The 13,809-nt window shown below is 58.1% G+C and overlaps 1 protein-coding gene across 1 annotated transcript; it reads right to left on the bottom strand.

The window, feature by feature from the left end:
* Window positions 1-5,914: 5,914 nt before the first annotated feature.
* Window positions 5,915-13,358, bottom strand: EEF1G (eukaryotic translation elongation factor 1 gamma). Its single transcript, XM_065407140.1, has 10 exons — window positions 13,285-13,358; window positions 11,959-12,117; window positions 11,180-11,243; window positions 10,554-10,696; window positions 9,114-9,257; window positions 8,683-8,812; window positions 8,008-8,194; window positions 6,891-7,063; window positions 6,659-6,783; window positions 5,915-6,240 (listed from the first exon to the last, which is right to left on the bottom strand). Exons 1-10 carry the CDS (start codon window positions 13,297-13,299, stop codon window positions 6,082-6,084), a joined length of 1,299 nt encoding a protein of 432 aa, XP_065263212.1. The 5' UTR covers window positions 13,300-13,358; the 3' UTR covers window positions 5,915-6,081.
* Window positions 13,359-13,809: the final 451 nt, after the last annotated feature.

The raw sequence follows: 13,809 nt of genomic DNA on the forward strand, positions 1-13,809 counted from the left end.
ACTGTGTACCCCCTTCTCTCCCCCAGCCCCACACAGGTGTGTTCCCATTATATCTGTCCCCAGCCTGATATACTGTTTCCCCATTATATTTCTCCTCAATATAGTGCAGGGGCTCTCAAACTGGGGTCAGGACCCCTCAAGGGATCGTGAGGTTATTACACGGGGGGGTCGTGAGCTGTCAGCCTCCACCCCAAACCCTGCTTGGCCTCCAGCATTTATAAGGGTGTTAAATATATTAAAAAGTGTTTTTAATTGGTAAGGGGGGTCACACTCAGAGGCTTGCTATGTGAAAGGGTTCACCAGTACAAAAGTTTGAAAACCACTGATATAGTGTATCCCCATTTTATCTGTCCCCCCCCAATAAACTGTGTCCCCCATTAAATCTGATACATTCTGCATCTGGACATAACTCCCCACCCTACATTGGTTGTTCCCATTATATCTTTCCCCACTCCAGTACATTGGGGTGAATGGGCAGGTGGACTTCGGGGTTGTGGAGGCTGCAGGAGTGGGGGAAGAGCAGGGGGACAGCAGAGAATGGGGGAGGCTTTTCCTCCACTCAGACTATTCCTGAGATTCAAAACACAGGCCAGACTTTGGCCGCCCCTGCCCCAGAGCTCTGGGTCAGTCCCTGGGAGCTCACTGGCAGGGCCAGCCCATGGGGCCTCTGCAAGCTGCAGCAGTGATGTAGGGGTTGCCTCCAACCTGGGGCCTCCTGCCAGGGTAGCCCCGGCAGTGCGGTGCAGCGATCACGCTTTCCTGTGCAAGCGGCAGTAAGAAGCTAAAATGGAAATGGGCTGGGGCTGCCCGGCTGCAGCTTGCTTCCTCTCGAGGGCTGGAAGCTGACTGCAAGCAGAGGGGAGCCGTGAGTCAGTACACAGAGCCGCCCCAGAGAGCTTGGGTGGGGCGGATTTAGCAAGAACAAAACTCAAGCCAGATGTGCGAACGGGCAATTTGGAGTGGCGCCAGCCTTGGCTGCAGCTGCTCCCCCACATCTGGTGGCCATCTTGAGGCACTGGAGTTTGTTTGGGAGGAAATGTGCCCCCAAGGGTGGGGGGGGGGAGGATCAGGGGAGACACGGCTAAGGGGCAGCACAGGGCATTAACCCTTCTCTCACCACACCCTATAGAAACACAAGCAGCTTGTTTGCCATAGGCTGTGCAGTGAAGTTTGACAAGCTGATTCCCAGCAGGCAGGGAACTACTTACAAACTGAGCAGCCAGGGCCACATCTTCGCACAGCCAAGCACAAGGAGTGGCAAGGCACACGTCACTGCTCCCGCCCTCTGGCACGCAGACGGCATTTTGTATAACTGTCTATGGCCCAGATAGGCACCCCACAGCAGCTGGTGGTAAGCCAGCATTTGCTGGCAGTAGTGCCTGGGGAGAGCTGAGAGAGCAGCCAGAAGAACGTGTCTACACGGGGGGCTTAGCCATGGGGCTGCTAGCTGCAGTGTGGCAACCATTCTATATGCTGCATACATCAGGCATTGCGTTAATGCAGAGTGGCTGCGAGAAGGGATTGCAGCTGCACCAGTGGGGAAAGTCCCAGGGCAGAGACAGCTAGAGCCCAGGAGATGGTTTCAGGAAACGGGTGGAAGACACTGGCAAACGTTGGTATTTTAGTGGAGAGCATTATGTACACAATACAGGGGGGGGGGGGGAAGGAAGAGACAGGCAATAAACACACATACAAGCTCCAAGCACAAGCCAATGGCTAACTACTGGGGCTTGTGAGGAAACGTGCCCCATGGCCTCTCCCCCACAAGCCTCTCCCCCCTGGAGTCAGGACACTAGCCTAGAAACCCCCCCACCCCCTTTCTGATGAAGTCTGGCAGGTCCCAGCAGCCCCCAGCTCAGAAGGAGGTTGGAACTCCACCCTGGGGTAGCCCCATAGCAGATTTATTTGGCTCTAGGGTGCTGGCAGGTCTGGTTGTAGCAAGCGGCTCTGGGGATTTACACCCATAAGCCTTTAATGACCTCTGATCCCCAGCACAGTAGGCAAAGCTGGATGCCCTGAGCAGTGCGCTGTGTGGGTCCCTGCTCTGCTTCTGCACCTGCCCAGAGGGAGGGAGACACCTCCAGGCACCCTGGGGGCTGGGGCAGCATTGGTGGTGGTCTGGGTACGTGTGCTCCCCTACACATGCTCCATACGTGCATGGTGCTGATAAACGGTTAGCAGACACTTATGTGCCACCACCACACAGGAGGCACTTTTCAAAGGTTCTTTAGAAACATGCTTTTAAACAAAACAGCCTGCCCCAGGGTAACAGCTGGTGCAGGCAGCTTTAAAAATCCTCCCACCAACACACACACACACTTTTTGTTTTACTTTAGCCAAGCACAAAAGGCTAGTAAAAATCCCTCTCATTTTGTGCTCAGATTCTCCCCCCCACCCAATAGTTTCACCAAACCTTCTAGAACTGTTTGTCTCTGGCTCCAGTACAACAAAAGCTCTTGGCATCTCCCTCGCTAGACCTCACGCTGCTTTGCAAAGGAGGCTCCATGGGCTCTTTTTGCAGATGGGGAAACTGAGGCTTAGAAAGGGGAACAGATCCCAGCAATCCGGACTCCCAGCCCCCCACCCTGCTCTAACCCATCATATCCCACTCCCCTCCCAGAGCAAGGGCAGAACCCAGGTCTCCCTGCTGCCTGGATCATTTGGTGGGGAGAGTGGCAGAATGGTGATAGAACGCTGGCCTAAGGGCCCAGCCAGCAATGCTCTGTGACAATGCACGTTATGCAGCAGCTGCAGAGCTGAGTGGTTGAGCGCTCAGCTCGCTGGTGTGAAAGTCCCTCCATTCTCCCCCTCCCACACACTTGTCAGGGGGAGGAGGGGAGCTGGGCAGGGCCCTTTCTTGTCTCAGACAGGCACAGAGGGAAGGAGGCAGGATTGCAGCAGGATCTGAGGGAATTTACGAAGAGGGTGGGGCAGGGCAGGGCCGGGCCAGGCCAGCTCATCCAGAAGCACTGGAGGAGGGCAGAGGCCTGTTATTCAGACAGCACCAGCAGGGCAGATGGCCCTTTACACCAGACACAGTGCCTGCCCCATGGCCTTGAGCCACTGAATGGGCCATGAGCCAGTGACCCCGCCCCATTTAAACACAACCATGTACCTTAGCATCCACTCCCCTTCTACCCTAGGGCCTGCTCCCACATCCCAGGCTTCCAGCCTCACTGTTCGGGCACTAGCACCCCCCCATGGCAACCACTGAAGGGCAGGGACTTTTCCATTGGCAGCAGCCAATGGGGAAGCTACATTAGCAGCCAGCAGTGAGATCACAGCCCCCCCAGCAGTTCAGCCTCAGACACTACAAGAGGCTCACACACTGCTCACACTTCTAGCCCAGCTGGCACCAGCAGCTTGCTGCCCAGCCCTCGTCATGCTGTCAGATGGCAGGACAGCTACATCCTCGCGTGGCCAAACCACACCCGCACGGAACGCGGCAGCCGGGCAGCAGGATACAAGAGTGACTCATGCTTCCTGAGGGCCCCCGAAGAGCCAGATGGATACGATTAACCCAGTGCTGCCTCCCACCACAACTGCAGCTCGGAAAGAGACAGAGAAGCAGCCGGTCCATGAAGACAGGCGGCCAGCTCCAACCAGCACACAGTGCAGTGCCAGAGCTGTCAACAAGGCAGAGCAGGGGGAAGTGGGGCAGCTTAGCTAGCAGCTGCAGTCAGGGCCCCAGCCCTCAAGACCAGCCCCTCTACACCCAGCCCAGGGGGCTCCTGCCCACACACCAGGGCACCATGAGAAGAGACTGTGGGACCCCACCCTCAGTTCAATGGTCAGATGGTGAGACAGCAGACACCCCCTCTCCCTGCTATTCACCAGCCCTTCAGCAGTTTGGACTCTTCCCCACCTAACTTGGAGCTTCACCCAGTCATGATGAGAGTAGGCACATGCCTGGGGGTCCCAGCCCAAGCTCAAACTCCAAAGTGCACCTAGTTCAGACACTGTTCAGTGTGTCCTGGGTAGTGCAGGACCAGCCCCTGCCTCCCCCCATGCCCAGGGATCCCCAGTCACACTGATTGCCAGCCAGGACAAGCTCGTATCAGGGGGGTGAATAAGCCATTTCTCTGCAGCCGGCAGAGCACCCGGGCATGAGTCATGCACTCCAGGCTGCTCCCTAGGAACAGAGCCCTGCACCGGGGGGCTCACCTGCTAGGGCAGGGGTTGCAAACCTTTCAGAAGTGGTGGGCCGAGTCTTCATTTATTCACTCTAATTTAAGGTTTTGCGTGCCAGTAATACATTTTGTTTTTAGAAGGTCTCTTTCTAGAAGTCTATAATATAACTATATTATATAGTTATAACTATATAAAGTCTAAACTATTGTATGTAAAGTAAATAAGGTTTTTAAAATGTTTAAGAAACTTCCTTTAAAATTAAAATGCAGAGCCCCCCAGACCGCTGGCCAGGACCCAGGCAGTGTTGAGTGCCACTGAAAATCAGCTTGCGTGCTGCCTTTGGCATGCGTGCAATAGGTTGCCTACCCCTGTGCTAGAGATTCCCAGCTGGGGGAGGCCCAGAAGGAGCAGGCCCAGGCACGGGGATACTGGCTGCCTAGCTACAGGGAACAGGGCTGATTGGGGCAAAACCCTAGGGAAGGCTCCTAGGAGCCAGCTGGCAGCCCCTGCCACACTGGTGAGGGAAGGGCCCTTGCAGAGAGCAGCTGCTGTGACTGACCAACAGACAAGAGAGCTGACAGCCCCTAGGAGCCCTGCCCACCCCAGCCGCATGAAGGTTAAGGAGCAGAATTTGCTCCTCACCCTGTAGTATTTCCAGGGGTGGGGCACTAGCTGAGCCAGGGTTGCACAATCCCAAGCTAGAAAGGGGGGTGTGGCGAGCAGGCTGGTTGGTCAGGCAGACACCAGCCTGGGAGCTAGGCATAGGCCTAAGACAGCCCACTCAGAGGGGGTGGGAACAGCCTAGCAAGTTGTTTGATGGGTTCCAGGGTGAGGCTCTCTTCCCCCCCCCCCCACACTCTACCAACAAGCTACTCATGAGGACGGCTGTGACCTGTTTCCTGTGGTACACCCAAGCCTGTAACCTACCTGGCTGCAGGGCCCAGCCCTGCCCGCTGGCACTGATAAACTTATCACCAGTAGGCTGTGAGGGCAAGGCCAGGGCAGAGGCTTGCAGTGACCTACGCCCTGCCTCCCAGCTTAAATATTGATTTGGGGCCTGGCAACTCAGCCTCTCCAAACAATTAAAGAGATGATTCTCCCAGTGGGCACTGCCCCAGCAGCCAGGGCCACCTCCCCAGACTCCTTTTGTGCTGTGCTGAGAGCTCTCACCTGTTTGCCCTTCCCAGCTGCAGGCTGCACACTGGGTGGCACGGGGGAGGTTGAATGGGCCCAAGCACAGCAGCTTGCTGGGCACTGTTAAAGGCAAAGGCCAGAGCCAGCCAGCCCTGGGTTCCCATTCCAGCCCTGGCAGAGACCCACATGGCCAGCTCCATGCAAGTGCCATGCCCGGTCCCTCTGGAACGAAGAGCTCTGCCAGGGCAGGAGCAGCCTGTGCAGCACCTTGAGGGCAAAGCCACCTGGTACAGCTCCCCAGTGCTGATGCTTCCGTTTTCCAGGCAGGGGTGACTGTGCCACAGCACCCCACCGACAGAAGCATCTTCCTGTTACAGACAGCCCAGATGGAGACAAAGCCAAAACACCAGCCTCCCTGCCAGAGGCACCCATCCCTACCCAGCAACAGCAGCTCTCCCCCTCCACCCTATACCCCAGCCAAGACACCCATCGAGCCCACAGCAAGAGTCCAGATCTGCCCCACAGCAGCTGCACCCTTGCTAGGGACAGCTCAGATTTCCTGTCCTCCCCAGCAGGAAACCCATAGTGTCTGTCCCTGCACCCCCAGCCAGCCCCACAAGCCCCTGCCCAGGAATGACAGACCCCAGGATACCAGCATGTGGGGTTTTTATTTTTCATGTCACTGATCCAGGCTTCTGATGTTTGGCCCTTGGTGAACAGTTCCCAGCAGCCCATGCTCCCACTGGCTGCTGCCCAGAGGCGGTTGTCCCTCACTGGCCAGTCTGTGCTGTCCCAGCTGGCGGGAAGGCAGCACCCTCACTTGAAGATCTTTCCCTGGTTGAAGGCTTTGCCGACGTGTTTGAATTCGCCCTCCCACGTGAAATACTCCTTGACCAGCGTCTTGCACTCCTCACTGTCTGCATCCAGCTTCCTCCAGGTATAGGACTCGTAATCCACCTGCCAGTCAGGGCTCAGCTGGGAACAGAGGGGAGGGATCAGCAGGGGGCCTCCCCCACATCCCAGGCACTGCACCAACAGGCCCAGCCACCAGAGGGCAAGCTGAGCATAGTCCCTCCCTTTTCCCTGCACCGCAGATGGAGTCGTCCTCATAGAAGGGGTGTGAACAACCCTCTGCTCTTGTCACTGGGCAGCTTCACAGTAGGGCATGGCCAGACTGCCCAGAGGGAGCAGGCTGCCCCTCTTTGCCCAGGAACATTAGCTGGCTGCCCCAAGCTGCATCGCACCAGGAACATTTACCTGTTCCCAGGCTAGATAGCCAGCAGGCTCCAGAGACGCAGCAACCCTGTAGCGTGGCAGTACAGAGCTACTGGTACCCGCTCCTAGTAGGTATGGCCAGATTCCCTGAACACCCGCAGGCTGCGCAGAGGCTCACCGGGAAGGCCAGCTCCTGGCCGCGGAAGACCCAGATGCCGGAGATGGTGCTGTCGTTGTTGGTGCCGAAGAGGATGACACTGGAAAAAGCGTTCTTCCGCAGTTTGTCCAGGCGCTGGAACATGCCTAGTGGGAAGAGGTGGGAGAGCCGTCACTGCCATACCCCACTCCAAGCAGGAACCCTCTGTGACCCAGACCAGCCCCAGGTGCTGTTCGGGGAGCTGGGCTCTGACCTGTGATGAGGTTGCAGCTCATGAAGGTCTGGCTCAGCTCCTCAGGGAAGCGGTACTGCGAGTACCAAATGGACCAGCCGTCCTTGTCAAAGTGCTCCCAGAAGTAGGGTAGTGCCACCGTCAGCGTGTCCTCGTTGGAGTACTTCCGCTTGAACTCATCCATGATGAAGGGGCTGGGGGCAGAGCGGCTCCATCAGAGACAGGCAGGGGGCAGCTGCCCTCACCTCAGCCACCTCCCAGATGGGCTGGCTCTGTCCCAGCTCCTGCCTAGCAGTGACTCCAAGGCCCCTCTTCCTGCTCAGGTGTTTGGGCTGTGGGGCCAGGACCCTGCATTGCTCACCTCCCAGGTCAGTGAGTGAGAGCCCATGGCTAAGAGTAAAGAAGGGCATTGAGGAGGGCGAGCAGCATCTGCCCCAGCCTACCCAGTGGTCCTAGGCTAGGACCCCAGCTTCCACGCCTCTGGCCATGTGTTCCACATCCCAGCAGGGATTATGGGCCCAGACAGTGCAGCGCATGAAGCTATCCCAGGCATGCAGCAGGGCGTGGGACTGGGATGACTCCAACTCAGCAGTGCTGAGGCTCTGCCTGTCAGCATGCAGTCACTGCCCCCTGGTGGCCAGGGAAGGCAGCAGAGAAGCCATGAGCAAGGGGACCCTAGCCTGAAATCTGATTCCCAAGAGAGGCTGCTCCCTCTGCTAAGGACCAAGGGGTAGAGGCAGGGAGGGGCAGGACTGGGCTCCCAAAGCCAACTCCTCTGTTTGCTCTGGAAAGGCCACTCTGCCCTTTCCCATCCAGAGGCCCATGGAGCAGCAGGAGGGGGCTGGCTGTGTCCCCACTGTCTGGCGCAAACAAGAGCTAGTGGCAGCTTGCCCAGAAGAGGCCAGAGGAGAAGGGGAGCAGAGCATGGGAACCAGTCCTTCCCAGGGCCCAGCCCACCAGCAGCAGAGAGGAGCCCGATTAGTTCAGGGCAGCTGCTGGGGAGGAGGGGGGGGGGGGGAGGAGGAGGGGAGAGGGGAGGAGAAGGGATTAGTGCCATGCAACTGCCAGGATCCAGCCCCCTCGCCACACTTTCCCTGCAGGAGCCCCACCAGCCAGGGCTGGCCCAGCAGGTGAGCACCTCTTGGGCAGGTGAGCAAAGGGGTCCTTGGACTTCGGCTCAGCAGCCAGGGCCTGATCACACTCATCCAGCTCCTCCTCAGGCTCAGATTTCCTCTCCTCTTTCTTCTCCTGCTTCTTCTCCTCCTTGGCGGGCTTCTCCTTCTTGGGGACATCTCTCTTTGGCTGGTTCTCAGCAAACTTCTTGGCTGCATCAAGGGAGGAAGGAGCCCATGGGTGGGGGCAGCCAGGTCTCTCCCACTCCCCATGGGAGAGGCCTGGCAGACCATCTTGAGACTTAGCAACGGCAGAAATCCAGCCACTGATGCCCTGACCCAGCCGTTGTTAGCCCCGAACCAGGGAGACCCTGATCACAGCAGCCACAGCTCCCTGCTAGAGCTTCTGTGGTTGCGTCCTCCCCTCATCCAGGGTGGAGTAGCCTCAGAACCACATCAGGGTGGAGTGAAGCCCCACGGGGGGGGGGGGGGGGGGGAGGGCAGTAGATCAGGGTACACAGATCCCAGCAGAATCACCCCAGAGAGTTAGCAAGCAGGATCCCCCTACCCTTCTCCCCCTCCAACTTGTTCTCTAGACTCACTGCAGCAACAAGGCCTGCCTTTACCAGGGGCACCAGGACAGCCACACACCCCTCAGAGGGAAGGCAGAGGGCCAGACCCCAGCCTAGGGAGCTACTCACCATCAAACTGAGCCATCTTTTCACACAGCTTCACCTCACCCAGCACGGCCTTGAACTGCGGCTGATTGATGCAGGTCACAAACCAGCGGTTGGTGTTGCTGTAGGGCTGGCGGAAGGACGGCTCCAGCACCTGGAGAGAAGGTCAGAGATCAGTACAGCTGGAGCCAGCCATGGCTCAGGACATTGAGATCAGAAGAGGGGTTTCCTGGGCATCTACCCCTACCCCAGGGACAAGCAGCCACTCCCCAAGTCTTCGCAGCCACACTGGAACCCATGACCAGCCTTGCCCCCTCAAAGCCCCACCCTGCACACCGGACTCCAGCTACAGCCCCCAGGACCGCAGGAACTCTTAGCGAAGCTATAGCCCAGAACCAGACCCTCCTGCCACTGCCATGGAGCCTCAGACAGTAGAGCACTGAGCCTCCCCGCACCTGCTTGTAGAGCCAGAGGAGGGTGCACACAACAGTGATGTCAGCCAGTGTGATGCGCTCCCCCACCAGGAAGGTCTGGGTCTTCAGGTGAGAGTCCAGGATGCCTAGGACCCGCTTCACCTCCTCCTTGGCATACTCTGTGGCCTGGAGATCAAAAAGACCAGGTGAGCCCCACTGAGGCAGGGGGGACAGAAAGATGCTCAGGTGCCATACATTGTGCCACTGAATACAGGAAACCGCTTCACCACCACCTAACACCCTCCCCTCCTCAGCATTCCCAGGAAACCAAACCAGACCAGGTGCACTCTAGTGGTTAGAGCAGAGGAGCCAGGTCTCCTGGTTTCTAACCCCAGCTCAACCACTGACTTCAGGAAAAGTCCTTTCCTATCTATGAGGCAAATTCCCCCCCCCCCCCCCCATCCCATGGAGCCTGCTAACTCCCAAACCGAGGTGCAGGAGATGCACAAGCTATCAACGACTGGCATCACCCTCCTTCCCCCACCCCCAGCTGGCAGAAGATGCTGCAGCTTCTTTCCAAGCTTGGCACCAAGACAGGAATGGGCCCCAAAGCAGGAGAAAGTCCTAGACATGCAGTCTCAGACCTAGCCTGGCCGTGTGGCTGTTTCCTGATCAGCAACCCAGCAGGGAGGGAGGGAGGGGAGCTGGAGGCCCATCAGCTCGGTGTGGCCCTTCCCACCCCATATCCATCTCAGTCCCTGCAGGAACAGGGAAGAGAGAAGCTGGTCTCACTGGATTACCACAGGAGTCCTGTATTCACAGCAGCCTTCTGACCCTCAGTGGAAGGGGCCAGCAGTTCCTCACAGACTGCAGCCTTGGAGCAGGCTATTTGCCTTCCCAGCTGTAGAGGCACCAGTGACACTTGTCAGAGGAGAGGCAGCCCAGAGAGATCCTCCTTGGCATGGGCCCATCTGCATGAATCAGGGAGGCCGTGCCAGGAGCTTCACTGTACCCCGACTACACCATGGCAGCCCAGACTCAGAGGTTCTGGGCCTCCAACAAGCTGGAAGGAGTGTCCATTCTCGGATGGCAGGGGGCAAGGACACTTCAACAGTTGCAGCCTCTCCTCAAAGATTTCAGACCAAGGTCTCACTGCCAGGCCCTTGGAGAGATGCTGGGATGGCAGACACCGACAATGGCCCCATGCATCTGTCTCAACCCTAGCGTGACAGGTCACGGAGTGCTACCGTAATGCAGCCAGTGGTGCACACCCCTAAAATCCTGACCCTGCCTCACAGCCAAGATCTAAGCCGTTGACACTCCAGGAGGGGATGTTAGTGAACAGCAGTATCAGGAGTGGAAACTTCCAGGACTCCCAATTCTCCTACATGTACACAGGGGCAGCAAGGAGTTGGCCAGGTCCTGGGGCTGTGACCATTCACTGGAGGAGAGCAGGAGCTACCTGCCCAACCCCCCACTGACCTGCTTGTTGTAGTGCATGATGCCCAGCGTAGGGAAGACCCAGGTGCTGGCGGGAGGGACGATGTCACTGTCAGCAAAGCTCACCCACTGGATGATCTGAGCAGCTATCTCCTTGGTGGATCCCCGCAGCTCATCATTACTGACTGGAACCAGAGCCAGCTGGTCACTGGGATGGGGAGAGACACCAACCCCACCCAGCCAAGACATGTCCACCCAAGACATACACTCCCCCCAAATCAAAACACATCCCATCTTTCCCGCCCCCCCCCCTCCCCCAGCAGCAGTGGCACTACCTGCCCCGGGAGTGGGGCTACCATTAGGGGAAGGGAAGCAGAACTGCCCTGGCAGAGCCAGCTGTGGGAAGAGCCAAGCCCAGCCCAGCCTGAGGACACCACAGGTCTAGCAAGTCCACAGGCACTGACCCGACCGTGGGTGCGCTGGACACTGTAAGGAGCTGGCCAACACACTGCTTACTCCACTGAGCCCAGCACAGACAGCAGCAGAGGCAGGAGCAGCTGGATGGCGTCAGGGACACCCTAACTTTACTGCAAGGTACAAGCTGCACAGGGTATGCTCTTTCCATGAAGTTTCCCCCCAGGTGCTGGGGGCAGCCCCCTGGCCATTACCGTAGTGTGAGATGGCGTTACTCTCAAACACGCAGAATCCATCAGCCCCTTCAAACGCAGGAACCTAGAAAGCAAGCACCATTGCACCCCTTACTGAGCAACCGAGGCTTTTACCTGCCTGTGCAGCACGCCGCCCCCTCAGCTACACTAGCTAACTCCACCAGCCCTCAGAGCACAGCCAGTTTCGCCTCCCGCAAGGGCCGACATACTAGTCACCTCAAGGGCATCTCGGCCCTGCTGACACCCAGCACCCCACAGCAGCAGCTGTCAGATGGAGTCACAGGGTGGCAAGGAGGGAGGCATTCATGCCCTCCAGCAGGCACCAAGGAAGACCCTCTGCTGTTTCCTTCCCCATTAGACACCCATCCCTGGGGGATAGAGTGGCTTGCAGCAGGGAAAGCATGCCGGGCGGGGCGGTGGAGAAGAGGGCTACTCAGGGCTTGTCCCTCCACAGCTCATTTACCAAGTACCATGAGCAGTCAGTGCACAGCTGTCACCTGGGGGGTAAAGTGACATAAGCAGCTCCACCACACTCTAGCTACCAACATTTCCTTCTATACCAGGAGATGCAATGCAGCATTGTTTGCAGCTGGTCTGCCCTCTGCCAGACCAGGCCTCCCCAACCATCATATACCCAGCACATGGAGGCTAGAGGGAGGGACAGAGTGACCCCAGAGGACACCTGTTTCTCTAATCTGAATGACTCATTCCTGGAAACCTGGCACTACCCCTAGCAATGCTCCTCGCTCAGTATAAGGAGGCACATGCAGCACTGTTACCTTCCCAATGGGGAATTTCTTCAGGAACTCAGGTGTCTTGTTGGTTTGCCCAAAGTGGAACTGGGGTGGGGTGGAGAGGACCTTGATCTTAGCCCCACTGTACTGGGCAGCAATGAGGGCTTTAAATGCCCGCCAGTTCTCAGGGTAGGTGTAGAGAGTCTGAAGAACACAGAAAATGAACAAGGTACCAAAAAATGCAGGAGCAGATCACCAAGATCTGTTTTCTGGTCCACCCTCCTTCTCAGTCTCCTCTGTCCCCCAGGAAGATCCTCCTCCTTAAACCAAACCCCCACCACGCTGATTTTACCAACCCTAGAATTCACCCAGAAAGCCCCCTCTCCCTTGCCCCTTCATCTCCCATGGTCACCCCGGGTACCCCCTCCCCCCATTCACCAGACAGTGGTTCCCTTCATCCACCCCAGGCCCTGTCACCAGTTCAGAGACATCACCTTCTCACACAGGCACTCTCCTCCTTCCATCCACCTCCCAGATTTCCCCTCACCCACAGAAATCCTCAGCGTCCCAGATCAAATGCCCCCTTTGCTTCAGGGTCCCCCATACATGCACAAAGACCACTACCCCATCAGAAACCCAAATACTCTGGGCCACACCCCCATCCACTCATCTTCACTGCCAGCTTTGCCATGCACCAGAAAGCCCTGTCTCTCTATACAAACTCATCACCCTGGGCCAAACCCCATCTATTGCCCCCACCCCACTGACTAGACACCTAAGCCAACACCCCTCCCCTTGGCCATTGCACCTCTCCATCAAAGGGACATGCAAGGACAGTAGAATCCAGTGCAGAAGTCTCCTCCGGGTACCGCTATACACCCAGAAAGACTCCTCTCCCCTACCCCCATCAGTACCACACTCCCCCTCCCCGCCAATACCTTAATCCTACAGCAGCCACCTCCTCCCAAAGAGATAGGGGCTCTAAGGCAGAGACCCCTCCCCCCAGTACCTCACACCAAAGGCAGACACGAAGTCAACACCCCCTCCAAATTGCCCCCCACCTGCAGGAGCCTCCAAATACAACCCCACCGCTGCCGTCTCCCCTAACCGCACACTCCCCATTCCCCCACCCTAGCCCCAGCCCTCCTGCAGTAGGTAAGCCCCCTAACCCCGCCTTGGGGCCTGTCCCGGGTCAGCCCCCGCAGGGACCCCCCCTCCTCGGCCAGGCCCCCCGCAATACCACCCTCAGGCAGACGAGCCCACCTCCGCCCGAGCCCTGCCATTCCCCCAGACCCCGACCAGCCCCCCAGGAGCGGATGGAAACGGATTGCCTAGAGGGGAGCGGGGGACCCGCGGAGGCGACACACTCACCCCGGCCGCCGCCATCTTAGCTAGCAGAGAAAAGGGAGGAGCCCGGGGCGGGACCACCGTAAAGCAAAGAGAAAAGAACCGCAAGGCGAGACGCCGCACACCCAGTCACAGCACGACATACCAAAGCCCGGCGCCTTTATACGGCGTCACAAGGGGGGCGGGACTTTAGAGAGGCAACAGGAGAGGCACTTCTGGGTCACGTGCAGAGGGAGTTGCGGAATGGGAGGGAACAGTAATGGCTTTAAAACTCCAACCACGTGGGCGCTCCCCAGCCCCTCCCTCCGGGTGCTTCGCGTCCCTAGTTAACCAACGCGCCCCACAAGCCCTCGCCGATGATGACCCCCCCCACACTTGCCGCTGGATTCTCAGGGCCCTGGGGTGATAAACAGGGCCAGATTAACCTTTCGTGGGCCTGGCACCAAACGTATTTGTGGGCCCCCATGGGGGCAATGGGGCATGGCACGGCGGGGGGTGGTTGGTCCCCAGAGTGAGGGAGGGGCCTACCAGAGGCATGACATGGTCCGC

Source organism: Emys orbicularis, chromosome 7 (genome assembly GCF_028017835.1).
Source record: "Emys orbicularis isolate rEmyOrb1 chromosome 7, rEmyOrb1.hap1, whole genome shotgun sequence".
Taxonomy (NCBI): Eukaryota; Metazoa; Chordata; order Testudines; family Emydidae; genus Emys; species Emys orbicularis.

What these genes read in the sequence shown, in the direction of transcription:
- EEF1G (XM_065407140.1), bottom strand. An exon ending in AAAGATGGCTCAGTTTGATG is followed by an intron (nt 8,195 to 8,682) that starts GTGAGTAGCTCC and finishes CCCTTGATGCAG; the next exon opens with CCAAGAAGTTTGCTGAGAAC. An exon ending in GCCAGGAGCTGGCCTTCCCG is followed by an intron (nt 6,241 to 6,658) that starts GTGAGCCTCTGC and finishes CTCTGTTCCCAG; the next exon opens with CTGAGCCCTGACTGGCAGGT.